The sequence below is a fragment of the Macaca mulatta genome, chromosome 12, assembly GCF_049350105.2.
Source record: "Macaca mulatta isolate MMU2019108-1 chromosome 12, T2T-MMU8v2.0, whole genome shotgun sequence".
NCBI lineage: Eukaryota > Metazoa > Chordata > Mammalia > Primates > Cercopithecidae > Macaca > Macaca mulatta.
Window position 1 is genome coordinate 145,733,806 of NC_133417.1, and position 23,303 is coordinate 145,757,108.

Here is a 23,303-nt window from a genome sequence, read left to right on the forward strand (position 1 = left end):
ATGGATGGATGGATGGATGGATGGATGGATGGACAAATGGCCAACAACTTCAAATCCCGATGACTGATGGGGTGGGCGTTAGAGATGGAAACACATAGGTGCTCAGGTCTGTGGGTGCAGAACATGCTCACCAGGTCATTCCCACTGGCAATGGACAGGGAGAGCGGGGAGTGGCCACTCCATAGCAGGTTAGGATTTGCTCTGTGGGATAGAAGGAGCTGGACTACGTCCCTGGCACACTGGTTGGGGAGAAAGGCAGAAGCATGACAGGTTAGAGAGGCACCCCCACCCCTAAGGAGCACCTAACAGTAGTTATTAATTTAAATGCCATGAAATCAATGTAGTCACTCAACGGCACTTCCTCCCAACCATTACCTTGCCTGGCACAAGGTGTTCAAAACTGTGGATGGAAGGATGGATGGATAGGTGAATGGATGGGGAGGTGGATGGAGCTTCCAATGGAGAAGGTATTTTCTAAGCATTCATCATTTCCAAATGAAAACTAGGAGGATATTGATGCATAAGTTGATTTAAAGTTTGTTTGAAAGGACAAGGGACAGTCTGGACCACATGACCATGTGGCAGGTCCTGGCATACAGCAGGTGTGACTGGAGAAGCACCTCCTCCTCCAGGGCTCAGTGACCATAGAGGACAGCCTGAGTGTAAAGAGCCCCACCTTCGGCTGGTGGAGCACTCTCTGCACCAGGAGGGCAGCCCCATCCATGCCCTCCCTGCCTCCTGCCCTCCTCCCCGATCCATGCCCTCCCTGCCTCCCTGACTCTTCCCCTATCCCTGCCCTCTCTGCCTCCCTGCCCTCCTCTCCCGTCCCTGTCCTCCCTTCCCGTCTCCCTGCTCTCCTTCCCCATTCTTGCCCTCCCTGCCCCCCTGCTTCCCTGCCCGCCTCCCCCCATCCTTTCCCTCCCTGCCCTCCTCCCCAACCCATGCCCTCCCTGCCTCCCTGCTCTCCCCACTGGTCTTGCCCTCCCTGCCTCCCTGCCCTCCTCCCCCCATCCTTGCCCTCCCTGCCTCCCTACCTTCTGCCTTCCTCCCCCAGCCTTTCCCTCCCTGCCTCCTGCCCTCCTCCCCCATCCCTGCCCTCCCACCTCCCTGACTCCTCCCCGGGAACCCCTCTGCTTTCCTTTCCATTCTCCCATCCTTGCTCCCGTCAGAATGTCCCATTGTGCAACCCTCAGCTGCTCCCTTCTCTTCCTCGTCTTCTCCCAGAAGTGTTCACTAGGACCTGACCTCTGCGACTTCTCCTCCCCCACTGCAAGGACTCTTCTCTGGCCCAGCTCCCTCTCCCAGTGCTCTGCTGGGACTGTGGCCCTCAGATGTGGCAGACCCCACGTCTGGCTGGCCCAACCACCACGCACACTCCCCTTTCCCGCAGCCTTGCTGGCCAGGCCAAGGAGGTACCCGCAGAAGTCTGCTGAGGGGCTCCTGGGAAAGTGACCCCCTTTCCCCTCCCTTCTGGGATACAGATGTGATGGCTGGACTGCTGCAGCCGTCATGCCCACAGCACTGAAGTTCCACCTGCTGGTCTGTCACAACGACAGTGCCACATTCAGTGTCTCCTTTTATTTCCCCAAAACTTTCCCAAACTGTCATCAGGACACAAGTGTGCGAGCAGAAGGCCCTGTGTTCACTGCCCAGGCCTTGTCCTTCACGGCAGGGGTCTTGACCAGCTGCCTTCTCGAAGCCTCACTGTTCATTCCTAACGTGGGTTCCTGCCAACCCCTCAGGCGGGCCAGTCAGGGCAGAGCGCCTGGCCCCAAGAAGACCCCAAATAGACCTGCTCCTTCTCCCCACCCTCCAAGGAGGCTCTGACCAGACAGGGGTGTTCTGAAGCAGGCAGGCCTGTCAGTGCCCCCACCTCCCTGTCTGCCCATCCCCTTCCCAGTGTCACCCACATGCCCACTCGCACACACGGCACTCCTGCACACTCATCCTCATGCTCATGTCAGGACCTCACAAGTTACCACCTTGCCGAAGGCCCAGGATCATTCATTTGTAAGTGGGTAAACTGAGACACGGTGTGCCATGTGCTCCATGGCCAACTGGCTTGGGCTGCACTTGCTGCCACACGGCAAAGCTCAGACTTGGCCCCAGTTTCCCCGCATCCACCCCAGCCGCTGGGCATCCTCGGAGTGGTTCCCACACCCAACTTGGTAGGAATTAACCCCTAAGGAAGGCAGGAGGCAGCGGCCACAGGGCCAGCAGGGCACCACCCAGGGCTCTGGAAGATGAGACCACCCGTGGGGTCCTGAGTCAGAGACACAGGAGGGTGACAGAGGAGGGTTGGCAGCACCAGATGGTCATAGCCCAGGCCAGAGGCTCCCAAACATGTCTGACCAGGACCTGTGGTAAGAAGTAGACTTAATGCCGCCACTCAGACCCTGTGCACATGCGTGCATGTGTGCATGTGAGTGTGAAATCCCGTCCTCCCGCCTTGCCTTGCTTCCCTCCCCATCCTTCCATGCTCCCTGGCTTCTGCCTAAGACTCAGCATGAGAACACGTGCTTCCGGGGGGCACAAGGCCCTGGAAGGTGGCCCCACTGCTGGGCAGCCCTGTGTCCCCGCCAGGCCCTGGCTGCCCTCACCTTGTTGTCGTCCTCCCGCTCGCAGGCCATGTGCAGAGCCGTCCTGCCCCCCTCCTTGGGGAGGAGCGTGTCCATGCTGTAGTAGGCTTGGGGAGGGCCTGGCTCGTTGCTGAGCTTCAGACTTGAGGGCAGCAGATCCAGCTGTGTAAAACGGAGGGCTCCACCAGCGCCCACGAACCTGCCGTGTGCCCACAGGAAGGCAAACGGAGCAAGGGAGCTTCCTCCCCAGACTGCGGGTCTGGAGTCTCACCCTACGAAACCCTCTTGAAGGCAGATGCCTGACTTTCTTCGAGCCTGTCCCCTGCATGCCTGTCCCTGAGATACCCCAATATCCACAGGGGTCAGAGCCATTCTGTGCCCTCCCCTCCCGGGTCCCCCACGCGGTGAGCTGCGCACACCCACATCTAGCATGTATGTGTGCTCAATAGCTTCTGCTGTGTGCCGGCAACTGGACAAGGCTCTGGAGCACAAAAAGGAAAGCCTCACAGCTCCTAATCTCAAGGGGCTCAACTCCTTGTACAGGAAGACATGGCCTCATGGCCCATGACTGGTGGTCTTTTGCAGCTTGGTAGGGCCTGGTGGGACAAGCTGGCTTTGGCCTGCCTTTGGATGAGGCCCTGAGGACATGGAACTGGCCTCTGTCTGCAATTATGAACCTTCCGAAAGGCATGAGATGGAGTTACATGTAAAAGGTCCTCATGGGGACCCCCATGCTCTGTGGACTGCCTGAAGAATCAAGTTCTTAACTCATTCCAACCAACCATTTTTGCCTCTTGATACCAGAACAAGCTCACTGACTAAGGCTCTCATCTGGACGGGTTGTTTCTATGCAGGATCTCCACCGCCTGGGCCCCAAGCCAGGAGGCCCATCATGCTCGGCGAGCACAGGCTAGGCATAGTGTGTGAATCCATCCAAGCACACCTGGCCAAGGCCCCATACCCCTACCGCAGGTCGCGAGGCACACACCTTGCCGGACTTGTAAGTGCTGTCCTTGTCAGATGCCTCGGCGTCCACGTCGGTGATGGCATGCAGCAGCAGCTCCACGATCTGTACCCCCTCCTCCCCAGGAAGGGCGGCAGCGATGTGGAGTGGTGTCAGGGTGCCCAGCTGCAGAGGAAACACCAGGATGGGCGGCAAGGCACGTACTCGTGGGGAGAGACAGGTGAGGTACCTGGGGGGCCCAAATGCCAGGGACATGGCTGAGACTCCGAGGGCACCATTCTCAGCCTCACCTGCCCCACAACGTGCAGGACACTGGTCCCTGAAGGCAGCAGGGAAAAGCTCCCAACACGCTAAGCGAGCCACGTGTGTTGCTTCCAACGCCTAATGTCTGCCAGGGCCGCAGGCAGGAAGGCCCACCCTGAACCCGTGTGATTTTAAGCCCCTCCCTGCCCTGCCAGGCCCACCACATTAACGGCCATGCAGCTCCTGAGTGACCTCCCGACTCCAGCCCCTGACCTGTCCATTCTCCACGCACAGTGTCCCCAGCCATCAGCTGACAGCATCCATAGAGGCCACTGCTGTGCAGCAGCGACCGAGGCGTTCGTAGGGGCCCCGGCCTCTAGAGGCAGCTCTGCCGTCCTAAGGGAGAGCGTGGCTGGGAACGGACAGTGGGCTTTGGGTCAAGGGATGCTCCCCAGTCCCTTGAAGACCAGCCTCGCTCAAACAGGAAAGAGAAAAGAACCCAGGAGAGACCCCTGAGGGGGAGACAGGTGAGCCTGGATGGTGGGAAGAGTCACCAGCATGAGGACCTGCCAGAGGAACTTGGGGAGAGCAGCTGGGTGTGCCCATGCATGCCCATCCACCAGTGGCCCAGGGAGATGGCCGGCACATCTGAGGCAGAGGGCAGGGTAGGTTCCAGGCAGCTGCCGACTCCCAGGAACAACAGGACTCTCCCAGCTTGACAGCAGCCCCTGGGACCCCCACACAGCCCCACACCCACAGCCTCAAGCATGACCAGGGCCAGCAGCATCCACACCCAGCAGAGGTATGTGACAAGAGAAGAGAAACGGGAATACAATGCAGGCATCGCCTGACGCTGGGGAGGCAGGTGCTGCAGTCGACAATCTACTGACCCCAGAGGGACGCAGACCTAAGCAGGCAAGGGGAGAATGGGCAGCCCACTGCTCCATTGTAACTGCAGCCCAGGCCACCAGGAGGCGCATGGGGCCGTGCACCCACGACAGTCAGCCGGAGGCCACACCCTCCTTACATGTCATGTCACCCCTAAAACAGCAGCAGCAACAGCAACAACTGAGCTAGTAACAGAACCAACCCAGCTGAGGGGTGAATCGGGAAATGATTAAGCTGAGGAAATTCCCCAAAACAGCAGAAGCACAAAGACATAGAAAACACTCCAAAACAACATCAGGGGACATGAGAGAGAGCTGGAGTTCTAACATCTCGCAGGTAGGAGCTCCAGGACAGTAGGGAGGGCACAATGGAGAGAAATACTAGACAAATAATGCGAGAAAACTTCAGAGACCCACAGCTCTGACCCAGTGATAAGGTGACTTGAGGAGGAAGAGAATTAACCCTTACAAAGACACAGGAGTCGGGGGGGATCCCACTTCTCATTAAGTCCCACGAGTTCCGGAAGGGCAGAAGACAGTGAGGCAGGACCTTCAAAGGTCTAAGGGAAATCTGGTCCTTGTGGATGGAACAGTTGTTTTACACCTATTTCTAACAGGTGCTTGAAGCTGGCTCGATTGTCCCATATAACTGATGTTTTTGGTTCCTTTGAATAAACAGTGAAATTGACCCTCCCAATCGGAAAACTTGGGAAAGTTAGATTTGTTTTATCTGAGCTCCTTTCTCAGGAAATTGACCCTCAGACCTCCCAGATAGTATCAAGGAGCTGAGACCCACCAGATCACAGCATCTGGAGAGTGAGATTGCAAATGCCTCACCCTTCATGACTGCCTGATCTGCCAGCTGCTTCCTGCTGGCCAACTCCTCTTCCCCACTCTCCCTAATTCATGTTTTCCCACGCATGGTTACATTTCCTCCTAGCAATATAAACCCATAATTTTAGTGGGTTGTGTATGCAGATGGATTTGAGACTGATCTCTCATCTCCTTGGTTGCAGCACCCTATTAAAGCCTTCTTCCCTGGCAATACTCGTCTCAGTGATTGGCTTTCTGCGTGGCAAGCAGCAGGACTTCAACCAAACTCCTGCTGTTTCAGTAACAGATTTTGGTTCCCTGACTGGGAATGCATTGCTCATGGCTCAGCTGCTATGGGCCAAGAATTTCAGAAGCACCACCCACCCCCTCAAGCAGCTGCCTGACCCTTTTTTGCTGGAGATAGATTTTGGTCTCTCTCTTTGGTCACACCACTGCCAGCTCCAACAGTGTTCCTGATTGCCAAGAACAGACTTTGAAATGTGACATTTGTGTCTGAGTGGATGACTATCTTTTGTGGGCACTAGACAGCAGGATGTGCTCCCCTCAATTTGGGGATATTCCAAAAGAATTCCATTTTCAGGTTGAACAGGCCTGACAGAAAGTAAGCACCCCGGCTGTTCCAGTTGGGACACAGTTGGGGCTTGTTTGTTGCTGCAGCAGTTGGATTGTGTTTTGGTAATTGTTTGTATCAATATAGTCATGGGAAATCGGAATACACTGATCATCTTCTTGGCCCTGATATTCTTTGGAATCTAGAGAAGTTTGACCTCTCCATGGGCCTCATTTGACATGTGAATGGGAAAGTGGGATGAAGTTCCCTGTATCCAGGAGTTTATGTTGCTGTTCTAAGCAGGGTTAAGCCTGGTTAACAGGTGATGTTGTTGTGTGGTGCCATTTGGCCCCAGTGTTGACATCTGGGGAGGTTTGGCCTTTAAAACTCAAACCCATATGGAAACTGTTTTACCCCAAAATTTGGTTCACAGCCTTCACTGGATTACCTATTAGGGCAAACAAAGTTTAGCCATGTGAACATGTTTGTTAACTGATGAGTTTGTATTGCTACCTCGTGGCTAGAGTTAAAGGTAAAAGCTATTGGATCTTTGTATGTATGCATATATATATATGTTTAGATGTGTTTATGTTGTACATTCGTTATGTTGTATGTTGTGCCTACAAAATTGGCTTATAAATAACTGTGCTCATAAATTAAGTACAGGAGTCTAAGCAATTTTCAAGTTCAGACGACTTAAGTAAATCTTTAATAAACAAACTGGCTTTAACATTATGTTAAGATAAAAATACAAGTGTAGGCCGGGCGCGGTGGCTCAAGCCTGTAATCCCAGCACTTTGGGAGGCCGAGACGGGTGGATCACGAGGTCAGGAGATTGAGACCATCCTGGCTAACACGGTGAAACCCCATCTCTACTAAAAAATACAAAAAACTAGCTGGGCGAGGTGGCGGGCGCCTGTAGTCCCAGCTACTCAGGAGGCTGAGGCAGGAGAATGGCGTAAACCCGGGAGGCGGAGCTTGCAGTGAGCTGAGATCCGGCCACTGCACCCCAGCCTGGGCGACAGAGCAAGACTCCGTCTCAAAAAAAAAAAAAAAAAAAAAAAAAAATACAAGTGTCTTTGAAATTGTCAGCATCTATTTTTATCCGGGTTTTTTTTTTTTTTTTATTTGCGACAGAGATTTGCACTTGTTGCCCACGCTGGAGTGCAATGGCGTGATCTCAGTTCACCGCAACCTCCGCCTCCTGGGTTCAAGCAGTTCTCCTGCCTCAGCCACCTGAGTAGCTGGGATTACAGGAATACACCACCACACCTGGCTAATTTTGTATTTTTAGTAGAGACAGAGTTTCTCCATGTTGGTCAGTCTGGTCTTAAACTCCTGACCTCAGGTGATCTGCCTGCCTCGGCCTCCTCCCAAAGTGTTTGGATTACAGGCGTGAGCCACTGTGCCTGGCCTTTTATTCGGGTTTTATATTTCTCTCTGCTACATATTTTGAGGTTCTAGGGTTTGGCAGAGAAGGTTATAAAACTATAAATCCAGCCAAAACAAAATGATCCTTGTGTAACTTTTTTGACAAACAAGAATTTAGTACATGTAAATGAGATAAATGGTTGTAGTGAATCCTTTTTGTAATTTAAAATCTTAGTCATTTTTCTTTCTTCTTTATCTTTTTTTTTTGAGACAGAGTCTCGCACTGTTGCCCAGGCTGGAGTGCAAAGGCGCAATCACCACTCACTGCAAGCTCTGCCTCCCAGGTTCAAGTTATTCTCCTGCCTCAGCCTCCCGAGTAGCTGGGAGTACAGGCACCCGCCACCACGCCCAGCTAAATTTTTTGTAGTTTTAGTAGAGATGGGGTTTCACCGTGTTAGCCAGGATGGTCTTGATCGCCTGACCTCATGATATGCCCGCCTCGGCCTCCTAAAGTGCTGGGATTACAGGCGTGAGCCACCTCACCCGGCCCCATCTTAGTCATTTTTGATGCTCGTTGGATGTCTGGGTCATTTCCAGTTAAGAGTTATGATATGGGGAAACATTTTTTTTTTAATTGTGGAATGTACTCATCTATAAAATCTTACTATCTCTGGGAAATTAGCATCCTTAGAATTCTCAGTATTTCTTGCTTCCTAGTTTTTCACTAAAATTTAAGATTACTAAAAATAAAAATTGTAGTTAAAGTACAGTTTTGTATATATGATGTGCCAAAGAAGATGTGTCCTTATTGAAAAAAACAACACTTTCATCTAATTCAAAAGTTACCTAGGTCAGGCATGGTAGCTCATGCCTGTAATCCCAGCACTTTGGGAAGCCAAGGCAGGATGATTGCTTGAGCTCAGGAGTTTGAAACCAGCCTGGGTAACACAGCGAGACTTTGTCACTACTAAAAATTAAAATTAAAAAAATTATCCAGGTGTGGTGGCATGCACCCGTAGTTCCAGCTACTCAGGAGGCTGAGATGGGAGGATCACTTGAGCCCAGGAGGTTGAAATTACAGTGAGCTATGATCGTGCCCCTGCACTCCAGCCTGGGTGACAGAGTGAGATCCTGCCTCAAAAAGAAAAGGAAAAGGAAAAGGAAAAGGAAAGAAAGAAAAAAAGAAAGAAAGAAAGAAAGTAAGTTACCTAAAGGTTGATTCAAATTATGGATTTGAAAAGATTATTTATGAAACAAGGTATTAATATAAAGGAACCAGTAAGGAAGGCAAAGAGATGTGAAGAAAATTATGGATATTAAGATGTATTTTCATTAAGGAAGGTTATAAAGGGAATAATTTTGAGAAACAATCTCATACAGTAAATTTTTGTCCTAAGATAAAATGAATATGTTAAAAATTGTTATTTAAAAAAGAAAAAAAAATCTAAGACAAAACAGAAAGTCCAAGTATGTCAAATATAGTCTGTGTAAGGCATATGTAGTTTTTTTTTCTATTTTTCTCTGTGTGTCTACCTTCATGTATATACAGACAAAATAGAAAGTTGAAAAAGTTTAGATAATATTCTTTAAAACTTGATAGAAAACTAGATAAATCTGGCTAATTAGCATTGGTCACAGTTAAAGCTTCTAGTCTTAATGAAGGTAAATTTAAAAATACTGTAAAAAAATGCATTCGCAGTTTGGCAATTCTTTTTTAATACAGTTAAGGATGAAGCCAGATTTAGCATAGAGCCAAATTTCACATCCATGCTTGCATTGCTTTGGCTCACACTGTATCTGCTTTTCTGCATAGGTAGTATTAGCACTGAAAGAGTTACTGGCCACATGACTCAAGCAAATTTCTTAAGTACACAAAATGTATAGTGGTGTTGGTGGCCTTAAAGATAGTAATTTGTATACCAGGTATGAGATATTCATCACACTTTTTTAGGCTCTCAGGAACATTGAAGTCTCTAAGGTAAACTCAGTAGGAGAAAAGTTGGGTGTTGGTTTCCCGTTTGTTTTTGCTTTTATATTTCACCGATTTGTTGTTTGTTCTCCTTTGGGTTTTACTTATATATCCATATATATATAACCACTGATATTTTCTAGCTTCCAAAAGGCCTGTATTTGGTTCTATAGTCACTTTGTTTCCTATGCATTTCCAACAGTTCATCATTTGCTCTGTTTATCCAAAGTTCCTAAGCTACCTTTATTTATCAAGCCTCCAAGAATGATAGAGCACACCAGCCATTTAAAACTGGATTGGTTTTTCTTACCTCTGACGATCTAGAGAGCTGTAAAAGTGTTAAGGTTCCTGACAATAAATAAAAGATGCATTTTTACAAGTTCTGAAAAGAAATAGTACGTTACTTATTTTCTTACTTGGAAAAGTAGGTGAGAGTAGCAATGTTCACATGATGTTTATTTCCAAGGTAATTCTATTCAATCAATAATCTGAGTTGGTTTCACAGCCTTTCCTTTAGGTAATAAGGATAAACTGTGATATGGGGACAAAGTTTTAGTGTTCAGTAAAGATTGGCCTTGTCCTTAAAACTGTATTGACTGGGATTTCTCTCAAATTACTTAGTTGTCTTTACAGTTACTAAAATTAAGTGACATTCACTTGGATTAAGTAGTTTTTTCTTTTTTTTTTGAGATGGAGTCTCGCTTTTTCGCCCATGCTGGAGTGCAGTGGCACGGTCTTGGCTCACTGCAAGCTCCACCTCCTGGGTTCACACCATTCTCCTGCCTCAGCCTCCCAAGTAGCTGGGACTACAGGCACCCACCACCATGCCTGGCTATTTTTTTTTTTTTTTTTTGTATCTTTTTTAGTAGAGACGGGGTTTCACCGTGTTAGCCAGGATGGTCTCGATCTCCTGACCTCGTGATCTGCCTGTCTCAGCCTCCCAAAGTGCTGGGATTACAGGCTTGAGCCACCGCGCCCGGCCGAGATGGGGTTTCACTGTGTTAGCCAGGATGGTCTCTATCTCCTGACCTCGTGATCCACCCACCTCGGCCTCCCAAAGTGCTGGGATTACAGGCAATAATAAAATATTTTTCTCTTTTGAGTAAACTGCAGGGAAAAAAAAGAAAGAGAGGTTCAGTTGGCCTCATGTTGTCTTTATTAGGTCTTATTGTTTGGGAAACTGATTCTCCTATCAAAGAGTAAAGGTTTTTGTGGGTTTTTTTTTTTTTTTTGAAATATTTGAATTATTTTGGCTAAAGGATTGGCACTTGTATAGTGACCTGTGATCCTGTTTTATAATATCAAGTGTCTTTAACCTTTGATATATGACAAACTCCAAAATCAAAATTTCAAGTTTTAAATTCAGTCTTCTTTACGTCAAACTACCTTTCTGGGGGCCATTGGGTCCCCAAAGTCCAAGAGAGACATAGTAGGCTTATTTGGTATGTTAGAATTTTACAGAAAGCATTGTCAAATGCAAAGTAGTATTTAACTTTCTCTAGGTTACATGTATATAGATACGTTGTTCATTATGTGTTCCAGAATTGCATGACATTCCTGAAATTCTGATCTGTCTTAATATATGTTGCCAGTGGTTATAATTATTGTTAAATTGTCTGATACAGAAATAACAAAATTTCCTTGTCAGCTGTGTCTTTACAGCTGTCCTAAGACTTTCGTCATCTACAATTATTGTTTTGCTTTGATTCTTTTCACAAAGTGACTTATAATCAGCTACCATCCAGGGCTTGCTTCTTTGGGTGGAGTTCATGGAAAGGACTATTGAATGCACATTTCTGTTAACTTTGGAGATTGTGCCATTGGATCAGGAAGAAACTTCCAGGGCTCTAAAAAGCTGGTGTTAACCCGTTATGACGGCTAACCCAGCATGAAGCATAGCAAAGGTGACTGCATGGACCGAAGCAGTGGAGGACTGAAACCTCTTTTATGGTTTTTTGAAACACTGCTGGTTCTTTTTGTTTCATCTTTCGGAGTCTGGAAAGCTTTTTTCTTCTGAGCTGTTTATATCCATTAACAATAGAGTATACTCTTGCAAACAGAATTTGAAGCTTTTTTCTGTGTCTGCCTGACTTCTCCAGAATTTGGAGACTGCAAATATTTTTAATTCATGGCAATGTATTTGTTTGCATGCATTTATTAGGAATCTGTTTTCTTTTATAATGGGACACAGTTGGAGGAACTGGTTATTCTCCCAGGGCTTTGACTGGAATGGCACATTTTCAGAATAAGCAGATTGCTTTGAGAAATTGAGACTGACTTTATAGAGCCAATGAGAACCTCTTAGAATAACTGGCCTCATACCTTGTCTATGCAGTTCTTTTGCATGCTTCCTGGCCTGCGGTAAGTGGACTGTGTCACTTTCTGTCAGGCCTAGGAGCCTCAAGTTGTTTGGGACCTTGAGAAGAGTGGTTCTCCCAATTCACACAGGGATCTGAAGGCACAGATGGATCCTTAGCTTGGCTTGAGAGGCCTTTGAGGTGGAGTCTGAGATTCCTTGTGAAAGGTTCTAGCAAAGCCAACTTAGGAGAGCCTGGATGGACAATGATTCTTGGCCAGGCACAGTGGCTCATACCTGTAACCCTAGCACTTTGGGAGGCCAAGGTGGGAGGACTGCTTGAGTCCAGGAGTTTGAGACCAGCCTGGGCAACATAGTGAGACTGTCTTTACAAAAAATTTTAAAAATTAGCCAGGCCTGGTGATACATGCCTGTAGTCCACCTACTCTGGAGGCTGAAGTAGGAGGATCACTTGTGCCTGGAAGGTTGAGGCTGCGGTGAGCCATGGTTATGTCACTGCACTGCAGCCTACGTGACAGAGTGGGACCCTGTCTCAAAAGAAAAAAAAAAACAATAATTCTTCCTGCACTTTGTGTGAGTAATCTTCCTGCACTTTGTGTGAAGCTTATTTTGCAGGTAGGTTGGTCTTGCTGTGATTTGCCTTTGGTGGAAGTGGGGGACTGGAAAGAGAAAGATTGTGTTTTACAAAAAACTCTAGTATCAGATTAACCTTTGATTCTTGGGTGGCCGCAGGGTTACCCATGGTGTGGAGCTGCCCACAATGCCCCTCCTCAGCATGAAGCAGCCAGACGGATCCATGGCCTGATTCCTCATGACTGAGGAATTGACAAATGGGGGAAGGGTGTTGCAACTGGCCTAGTAGTCCCTTAGAATGGATGTCTATGGTTTCTTTTAAATAAACATAGAAATTGACCCTTCCATTCTTTAAAACTTGAGAAAGTTACATTTGTCTTATCTGAGATCCTTCCTCAGGAAACCAACCAGCAGGCCTTCTAAATAGTATCAAGGAACAGGGACTCACTAGATCATGGCATCTGGACAGTGAGACCCGAGACCCCTCATCCATCATGACTGCCTCTGGGAGCACCAGCTTCCTGTTGACCAATTCTTTTTCCTTAGCCCTCCTAATTCCTACTTTTCCACACATGGTTACATTTCTTCCCTGCTATGTAAACCCCCAATTTTAGTCTGTTGAGGACACGGATTTGAGAATGATCTGTTCTCCCTAGTGCAGCACCCGATTAAAGCCTTCTTCCCCAGCAGTGCCCATCGTCTCACTGATTGGCTTTCTGTGCGGTAAGCAGCAGGATCTAGACCGAACCCCTGGCGTTTTGGTGACATGTTCATTTCCAAACCCACTCAAATATTTTAATTGCTAAAAAACTTTCTATTTGAAAGATAAATGTGTAAATAATACATTCCTGATCAGCTATGAACAGATGAATAAACAAGTGAGTCAGTGAAGGATGTCTGTGCCCAGTTTAAAGGTTGTGACCTTAATCAGTTTCAAAAATGGAGTCCGATCAGTAAACCTAAAAAGTTATGAAATTATCCTGAGTCTTAAACCAAAAATTCTATTTTCTGTGTAACCTTACACTTGGAAGAAAAGTTTAATTTCTTTCAAGGCTGGGCACTAAGAGTCCTGGACAGTGAGACCCACCTGCCCTCAAACACTCGATGCCGCCTGAGTGACAACTGGCAAGGCTGGTGGCCAGAGAGAGCCATCAGCTCTCACCCCATCAACACCCTGTGAATATGGTAAAGTGCTGAAACGATGGACGATGGACGAGTGTTTACACAACTGAAGAAGAAAAAATCTACAAGCAAATTTCACAGCCAAGTGGACAGACTCCCATCATGTGTCTGCATAATGGGCCCCCTATTCTGGGGGCACCCAAAGGTGGCCCTGGTGCCAGTTCGTGATCCATCTGGAGTCTCCACAGCCACTGTGGACAGCAGTCATTTCTTGAGTGTGGATGGGTGGATGCACTGAATGGAAAATTGTGATAGGGTTAGTCTAGATTTTAAATTAGAGAAATGACTGTAGGGCCCTTCAAAACACAAAGAGAAAGAACAACAACAAGGGTTCAGGCAAAGGGATGAAACACAACAGACAATGTCATGTTAAAGTGAACAGGAAACGCCACAGTGAGCCCACGCTTGCCGCCATACCTCCATCTTGCCCTGTCCCCTGTGCAGCCTAACGAGGCCCTCATGGACTGACAGAGCTGCAAGGGAAGCCTGGCCTCACTCCAGATGCCTCTGAGAGGAGACGCAGTCGTGGGCAGTGACTGATTCCATTCCAGAGCAGTGGAAATCCAGGAAGGAAGCCCTTCCAGTAGCTGTGCTGTGGGGAAGGCTGCGGGAATCTGGGGCCAGGCACGGGGATGCCCACTGCCCAGGGGGACAGGTGGGAAAAGGAGAGTCGTTTGAACGAGCAAAGCCCATAAAGCCCTGAGTCCCCAGTGAAACTCAGCAGAAACACTAAACTTTCTTCGAAGAACTAGCAGGCTAATTTATTCCAGAGCAAAATGCCCTGTGAAGCTGCTTGCTCACGGGTGGGCGTGGCCTCAGAGGGGGATGCCATCCTCTGGGAAAGGCACAGGCTGTGTCTCTTAGCAGGCACAGGACTCACACTTCTTAAGAAAGAAAATATAAAATCAGATTCCCCTTCAAAGATTTTTTTCTCAGCTAAATATTTTGCCGGCTGGATCTGTTGTGGTAAAGATAAAATCTCAGCACCAAAACCCTTTGCCTCCGCTGCTGGTGTCCTTGTGATGCTGAGCCTGGGGTGAAAGGGGGCCCGCCTCCTCCTGAACACAAGTCTCCCCTTTCCAAGGGGACTTCAGGACGCGCTTCCCCTGAGTTTGCTTCAACACTGGGAAAACATTATACAGATCGCGAAATACTCTAGAAACTAGCACAGCGTCCAAATCCTGTCTGGGGACATGGGAGGAACAGCGGGCTGTGGGATCCCCCACTCCGGCGCCCCATCACCAACACAGCCCAGTGGTCGCCTGCAAGAGCCCACCCCGCTCTTCCGCGCCGAGGTGGAGCGAGGAGCTGCCCGGCCTGTGCCCGAGAGTCTGAGCTCATCCCGGCGCCCGCCCGCAGAGGCTCCTACCTGCGGGGGAAAGCAGATGTCGGTCCTCGCCCCGTGCTCCAGCAGCAGCCTCACCCCATCCACGTCCCCGGCCTTCACCGCGAGGAACAGGACCTGCATGGGCACGCGGCACAAGTTGGGATCCGCGCCTCGGCGCAGCAGCAGCTTAATGGTCTGCCAGCGCTTCCTCCGCCTGAAAAAGAGGGCACACTTGTGGGCCCCTGGAGGGCAGGCACCTGCACTGCGCCCAGGACGGGGCTATGCCAGCAACGAGACTGGGCAGGGGCTTGTAGGGAGTATGTGTGTGCCACAACCACACACACACCCACCACACCACACAGCGCACACCTACAACACACACATACACGGAGACACACCACACAACTACACAAGCCACACCAGAGCGCACACCACACACACACACACACACGGCACACACAGCACACCACACAGCACATTCACAGCACACAACCACACAGCACACAACCCCACACACAAGCCACGCCAGAGCACACACACACCACACAACCACACACAGCACACCACACACAAGCCACACCAGAGCACACACACCACAGTATACACAGCACACATACACCAACCACACAGCACACCACACACAAGCCACACAGAGCACACACACCACAGTACACACACAGCACACCACACACTCAAACCACACACACCACTCACGCCACAAAGACACAAACACACAGGCACACACACCTCTGAGGGGTCACTGAGCAAAAGGCTGGCCAGCTCAGGGGGAAGCTGTGCCTCCGGAGGGTACTTGCGCCTCAGGAGAGGCTGGGGCCAGGTGGGTGGGGATTGTGCAGCCATGCAGGGCTGAGGGAGAAGCTCAAGGGAGGAGGAAGGGGCTGGGGGTAGGGGGCCCAGGTGGCAGCGGGAATGACCGTGCGTGCAGGGCAGGTGTAGGACCCAGCCAAGCTCGCTGACCCTGCAGCAGGCACAGAATCATAGCTGCGGGAACTAGATTGGCCTTAAGCAGCAGCCCCCAGTGTCCACACCCCTATCCAGACCCTTACCACTCTGAAGCCCGCAGAACTGTGTTCATGTGGGTGCTGGCTCTCCTCGTCTGTCACTACTAGGTAAAGCTCAAAAACTGTCAAAATGTGTCCAGAATGCATTCCTTCTGGTGGGTACTTGGTCCTGCTGACTTCAAGAATGGAGCCACAGACCTGCCGTGAGTGTTACAGCTCTTAAAGATGGTGGGTCTGGAGTTTGTTCCTTCAGATGTGTCCAGTTTCTTCCTTTCCGTGAGTTCATGGTCTCACTGACTTCAACAATAAAGCCTAGACCTTCACAGCGAGTGTTACAGCTCTTCAAGGTGGTGCAGACCCAAACAGCAAAATTTATTGTTCAAAGAAAAAAGCTTCCACAGCGTGCAACGTGACCTAAGGAGGTTGCCGCTACTGGCTGGGGAAAAGAGGGTGGCGAGGGGGGTGGACTGCGGCCAGCTTTTATTTGCTTATTTGGCCCTGGCCACATCCTGCTGATTGGTCCATTTTACAGAGCACTGATTAGTCCATTTCACAGAGTGCTGATTGGTGCATTTACATTTCTTTAGCTAGACACAGTGCTGATTGGTGCAATTTTACAGAGTGCCGATTGGCACGTTAGAATCCTTTAGCTAGACACAGAGCGCTGATTGGTGCATTTACAATCCTTTAGCTAGACATAAAAGCTCTCCAAGGCCCCACCCAACCCAGAAGCTCGGCTGGCTTCACCTCTCAATAACCGCTCACCAACTTGTTAACCATAACAAACCCACTGCATGTTACCAATAAGTAATAGTGTCACAAAAAGTTATTTTACAAAGCAAAACCAGTTAGGGAGAAGGGTGGCACTGTTTTCCACCTTTGCTGGATTCCCCTATCTGCTCTGCTGCAGCCTTGGTGGAAGTGAGTGGAGACCCAGCTTCCCCCAGGTATGCGGCTGGATGAAGGAGTATTTGAGCAGCCTTTCTGATCATCATGGTCTTCCTGTTTGAACTACCCAGGCTGGGGGCGGTGAGCTAGCTACCCGGTGGAGCTGGACACTCATCAACCAGCCTTCCACACCTGGTTGCACTGAAGCCCACGGGCCCATCTCTCACTGTCAATGGATCTTCATCCACCTGGCGATGGTTCGACATCAGAACTTGGCTGTGTGGCCAAGTTCTGCTATGCCATCTCACCCGAAAAACCTCTGAATACCCACGTCTCAAAGGAAGCTATGAAGGTCTTGGTGGTGGATACAAGTGTCCAAAATTCTGCTTTTCACTTGAAAATGTAAATTTCACCAGCAACAAATAGTGTCATATGTTTTCCTTAAAGCGGCAGGCTGTGTTCAGGAGAATGAACAGCCACATACCAGTGGTCATTCTTCTGATCAAAAATGGGGCAGGAGGTTAAGGAAGACACCACATTCTATTTGCTACTCTGGCCCTGGGGGAAGCGCTTCTTGCACAGAAGCGGTGTGCCTTGGTCTATGGCAGATGCACATCAGTGTCCTTCCCGTGTTTTCTGATCCAGAATATTCGAGGGGTGTATACTCAAGGAGCAAGATTTAATGCAATTCGTCATTGCTTTTCTGCTTTGTCAAAGGCATTCTTCAGTGAGACAGGCATCCTCCCAAGTGCACATCGCGGTGAAGGAATACCATGCCCCCATGCAGGCTGGGCACTGCTGCCTTGCAGGCTGGGGGTTGGTGGTCTGCATTTCCCTGTCTTCATACCATCCACCAATGTCAACACAAGGAGAAGGCTAACAGAGTCTCAGGGTTATCAAGAGAATCGTTTTGAACCCACAGACTCCCTGAAAGGGTCTTGGACCCCCCAGGGGTGCATGGACCACATTTTGAGACACACTGGTATAGACAGGGTGGGCAGTAGGAATGTGTGGGCTGCCCAGGCAGGTGTCACTCACATGCACCATGGCTAGGACAGGACCCCTGGACTGTGGCCCCTGCTGAGGCTCCCACAGAGACACTTCAGGCCAGTGCCAAAGGCCAAAGCAGGGCTGGGGTGGCACTGAAAACAGCCCGTCACTGTAGCACCCCCACAGGCTCGGCCATGGCGTGGAGGCACCAACACAGGGATGCTCACGCATTCAGACACATATCTCCAGACACAACATCTCCCGCTGGCACACGGAAGAGACATGGGTCTGCTGTGCATAGGATTCAGCCCTGATGGTGGCCCTCCACCCCTGCCCCCTGGCACCAGGACCTACTCAATCATGGACAGCGCCATCCTCCGCATGGTCCCTTTGTCGAAGCTGCTGGTGCAGAGTGAGGGCGAGGCCATCTTCAGCAAGCTGTGGGACTGGGCGCTCCTCTCCAGCATGGCCTGTGAGAGCTCGATGGAGAAGTTGCACACACACATGTTGGACTCAAAGTTCGTCTCAGTGCTGCACAGAGTGCCCCGGTCTGTGTTTCCCAGTATGTCCTCAAGCCCACTTTCCACATGGCCAAGGCTGCCCTTCACCAACGGGGAGTCCCCCTTCAGAGAGCTGCTCCTGTGTTCCACGGACTCCCCAGGCTGCCCAATGTCCTGAGAGTGGCCGCCCTCCTGGCTGCCCAAGATGTGTGGCAGTGGCGGTGGTGTTGGCGGTGGCCTCAGCTCACAGCTACCCTGGAAAGCCACGTTCACCTCACTGTACAGAGACTCCAGGTTTGTGTCCATGAATGATGATGAAAGGATTGGAACAACTGGGAATTTTGGAGGTTCCTTTGGAAAGAACCAAAAAAGTGTCATTAGAAGAAATTGGAGTGACAACCTCATTCTAGGACCTTCTTCAGCAAGGACCAATGCCCACGGCCTAGAGCTGTCTTCAAAGCACCTAGGCTGAAAAGACCAGGGCAGCTTTCCCCAAACCCTCAAAGAGGGGAAAAAAACCCTGTGAAGGTATCGCACAGAAGCCTGCACCTGACCAGGCCACACCCCAGGCTGCATGGCCCTATACATGGCTGCTGAGCTCACAAAATGTGGCCCGTCCACATCCAGGTGCTTAGGAGTGAAGGAGAGGTTGGAAAACGAAGGCAAATACCTTAATGATGCTGCTTATTGATCATACACCAACATGATTGGATTTTGAATACATTAGGCTAAATTAAATATATTAAAATTAATTTCACCTGTTTTACTTTTTCACGTGGCTACCTCCCAAATTTCAATTACACGTTTTATTTCTGTCACATGGCACTGCCCTTGATCTGCTTGTGTTTTGAGCCATGGTTCCCAAAGTGTGGCCCCTGGACCAGAGGCATCGTTGAAACCAGCCCAAGAGTCCCACAGATAGTTGTTTTTGGATAAACATAGAAATCGACTCTTCTGTTAAAGCTTGAAACTCGTATTTATCTGAGTTCCTTCCTCAGGAAAGGACCTTCAGGAAGCATCAGAGAGCTGAAACCCACCAGATCACCACACCAGATGTCTCCTTGCCTTGTCCTAGTTCCTGTTTTCTTACACATTGTTACATTTCTCTCCTGCTACCTAAACTCCTGGTGTTAGTCAGTCAGGGAGATGGACTTGAGACTGAGTTCCCATCTCCCTGGCTGCAGCACCCGATTAAAGCCTTCTTCCTTGGCAATACTTGGCGTCTCAGTGATTGGCTTTCTGTGCAGCGAGCAGCAGGACTGAGACTGAACCCCTGGTGTTTCAGTAACATCGGTACTGCCAGGAAACTGTTAGGCATGCAGATTCTCAGCCCCATCTTGGGGGCGTTGTCATGGATGCCCACTCTCCCTCCACAGTACCCCTTTCCTGCACAGTGCTGGCAGGGCAGGTCTCGGGGCCCCAGGCTGCTATGCAAGTGACGCGTAAAGAACACATAATCACTTGGCAACTGTGGTGGAGCTCAGGCTCCGTTAAGGGATACCCAGGCTCTATCTCTCTTGCCCACTCCCTGCCTTATCTTATAACTCACCCTGTACAAGCCTGGTGCACACAGGAGGACGGAGGAGGCTCAGTGGACACTTAGAGAGACAGAGAAGACAACAGGGGACAGTTGGTGGTGTGGTGACCACCGGGGGCTGACCTGGGGCTCGGGCATGGTCCGTTCAGCAACATTGGGCTTGAAGGACTGGGCAGGGTAGTAGACGAGGAAACACATGCTGAGCGCCGTGAGACCCTCATCTGAGCACTTGTTCACGTCGGCCCCACAGTCCAGGAGAAGGTTGACAATGTCGTTGTGGCAGTGAGTCTGGAGGGAGATGAGGCGGGACTCAGGAGGATGCGCCTGGGAAGGGTCACTGGGCGTCCTGATGCCCTCATGAGGCCACCCCATGGCAGGGCAGGAACCGGTGCTCATTCGGGAGCTTAGCAAAGGGACAAGTGTGGGACAGAGGAATGGAATGGGCACTCTGCCCCAAACCCTTCTCCACAAGACCATAAGTGTCACACTCAGCTGAGGGGGTTTCTGCTGAACGGTGAGGCAGAGGTATGGACACATCAGTATCCCCATGTACCTCAGCTCTGCTCCTGCAGAGGGGGCCACAGAGGGCCACCCACATGTGTGACCCTTACAGCTAAGCTCCTGCGGGTACCAGCCAGGAGGGTTGGGGACTTACAGCAGCCGCAGCGAGCACGGTGTAGCCTTTTGCGTCCGCCACGTCGGCACTAGCAAAGTTGTCCTTCAGGATCCCACAAATCCAGTCGTGGTTCCCTTCCTCAGCCTTTAGGATCATCTCCGTGGAAAGCCGCTCTTTGGGCCCACAGAGTGCAAAGCCACTGCGCTTCCCCTCCAGGATGGCGCCCATGTTCCAGCTGGTGTGAGCCGGCTTGTTCCTGGCAACACAACAACTTTCAGTGGTCCTAGACCAGGTTCTGCACCTCCCACGAGAAAGGGTCCAGCTGGGCCACCTCCCTCCAATGCCTCCCCTTCTTGTGGCTCAGCCCCCCACTGTTCACTCCTCAGGCATCCTGAGTGCTGGCAGCTGCACCCCCAGCTGCTCATGATCCACTAGGTTGCACATGGCGGTGTGGACATGCCACCTGGACGTCAAGATGCTTGGGCTACATGTCTGTCCCAGCAGGAATGTGCTGGCTGCGAGTACACCCATGCATCTCTCATTCATCTGGGTCACTGGGTGTTTGCTAAGAAATGGGCTGTAACAGCAAAGGTGCTGGGTAGGAAGGAGGCCAACATACATGTGGGTCCAGTCTCAGTACCAACACCCACATTCCACCCTCTGCTCGTACACTTTTGTCTGAGTAGACAACACGCATATCTCATGGCTTACCACACAACACTGATGCCTCCTGGTGTGTACACAACCTCTTTTCACAATAGAGAACCTGTGCATTACAGTTGCTTCTGTACCTAACAGTCTTCTGCCTACACAGTGCTGGCAGGGCAGGTCTCGGGGCCCCAGGCTGCTATGCAAGTGACGAGTAAAGAACACATATCACTTGGCACCTGTGGTGGAGCTCAGGGTCTCTTGGGGGATGCCCAGGCTCTATCTCTCTTGCCACTCCCTGCCTTATCTTGTAACTCACCCTGTACAAGCCTGGTCCACACAGGAAGACCAGTTGTAACTGTCAACAATTACAAGCCCAGTTGATGTTTGCATGATGGATGGATGGATGGTTGGGTAGGTGGATGTATGTTGCATGAGTGAATTGATGGATGAATGGGTGGGTGAGTGGATGAATGGACGGGTGGGTGGGAAGATGGATGAATGGGTAGGTGGGAGGGTGGATGGATGGGCGGGTGGATGAATAGATGGATGAGTGGGTGGGTGGATGAATGGGTGCTGCATTGGTGGATTGATAAAGATGAATGGATGGGTGGGTAGGTGGATGCATGAATAGATTGATGGATGGATAGATGGGTAGGTGAGTGAATGAATGGGTAGGTAGGTGGGTAGATGAATGGATGGTTGGATGAATGGATGTTGCATGGGTGGGTGGGTGGATGAATGGGTAGGTAGATGGGTAGATGAAAGGATGGCTAGATGAATGGATGTTCCATGGGTGGACTGATGGATGAAGGGGTGGGTGGGTGGATGAATGTTGCATGAGTATACTGATGGATGAATGGATGGAAAGGTGGGTGAGTGGGTGAATTAATGGGTAGGTGGGTGGATAGACAAATGGATGGCTGGATGAATGGATGTTGCAAGGGTGAACTGATGGATGACTGGACTGGTAGGTGGGTGGACAAATGGGTAGGTGGGTGGGTAGATGAATGGATGGCTGTATGAATGGATATTGCATGCATGAATTGATGGATGAATGGATAGGTAAGTGGGTGGATGAATGAGTAGGTGTGTGGGTGGACTGATAGATGAATGGATGGGTGGGTGGGTGAATGGGTAGGTGGGTGGATAGATGAATGGATGGCTGGATGAATGGATGCTGCATGGGTGTATTGATGGATGACTGAATGGGTGGGTGGATGGATGAATGGGCAGGTAGGTGGGTAGATGAATGGATGGCTGGATGAATGGACATTGCATGCATGAACTGACGGATGAATGGATGGGTGTGTGGGTAGATGAACAGATGCTTGAATGAATGGATGTTGCATGGGTGGATTGGATGGTAGGTGGGTGGGTGATTGGGTGGGTGGATGGATTGATAAATGAAAAACAGCCACTTATTCTCAGAAAATATGCATTCTGAAAGTTTAGTGACATCTGAGGTCAATATTTAGGAAAGGAATTAAAGTGTTCTTGAACATTTTAACTTCTAAAAATTAAACACTTCGGCCGGGCACAGTGGCTCACACCTATAATCCCAACACTTTGGGAGGCCAAGGAGGGTGGACCATGAGGTTAGGAGTTCAAGACCAGCCTGGCCAATATGGTGAAAGTCCATCTCTACTAAAAATACAAAAATTACCTGGATGTGGCGGTGGGCGCCTGTAATCCCAGCTACTCTGGAGGCTGAGGCAAAGAACTGCTTGAACCCAGGAGCCGGAGGTTGCAGTGAACCAAGACTGCACCACTGCACTCCAGCCTGGGTGACAGAGTGAGACTCTGTGCCCCCCCACCAAAAAAATTAAACACTTTTCCTTAGGTGGTGGCTGACTTTCCTGGGGCGCTGGGTAGGGTAGGAGGGTTTTTGGAAGACCAACAGAGCAGAGCATCTTTTCATGCCATCCTTGGACAAGTCGAAGGCCTGGCTGGGCCCCAACACCACTACTGCCCTGTGCTCCCACCCTTGGCTCTCAGGCAGATCCCTTACCACCACATAACAGTAACAACAAACCCTGCTCTCCATGCCAACCCTGAGAGGAGACTTGGCCCATGGAACACCTAGGTGCTGACGCAATCGTCACGGCAGGGCACTAGCTACGGCCTGCACAAGGGGAAATGCACAGGGCCCAGGGCCAGGACTCACCTGCAGCTCCATGGACTCAGAAGCTTCTCCCCAGCCACATCTGCCCCAGGTTCCACACCAGCCTTGGGACTCCCCTGGCTGCATGTTCACTAATCCACCTCCTGATCACTCCTGTCCCCAAGAGTGGGCAGGTGGGATC

At 50.2% G+C, this 23,303-nt stretch overlaps 1 protein-coding gene across 7 annotated transcripts in view; it reads right to left on the reverse strand.

Moving 5' to 3' along the window:
- Positions 1–23,303, reverse strand: part of ANKMY1 (ankyrin repeat and MYND domain containing 1) — a 94,161-nt gene that overhangs the window by 47,454 nt on the left and 23,404 nt on the right. For 4 of the 7 annotated variants that reach the window (XM_077958016.1, XM_077958017.1, XM_015111503.3 and 1 more), the window contains exons 6-12: positions 20,389–20,605; positions 19,857–20,021; positions 18,051–18,547; positions 14,839–15,010; positions 3,568–3,708; positions 2,601–2,741; positions 132–239 (exon numbers count right to left, since the gene is read on the reverse strand). In XM_077958016.1, coding sequence (XP_077814142.1) covers positions 132–239; positions 2,601–2,741; positions 3,568–3,708; positions 14,839–15,010; positions 18,051–18,547; positions 19,857–20,021; positions 20,389–20,605 — 1,441 coding nt within the window. The remainder of the gene's footprint in view (positions 1–131; positions 240–2,600; positions 2,742–3,567; positions 3,709–14,838; positions 15,011–18,050; positions 18,548–19,856; positions 20,022–20,388; positions 20,606–23,303) is intronic. The other 3 variants (XM_077958018.1, XM_077958019.1, XM_077958021.1) reach the window with 2 other exon arrangements.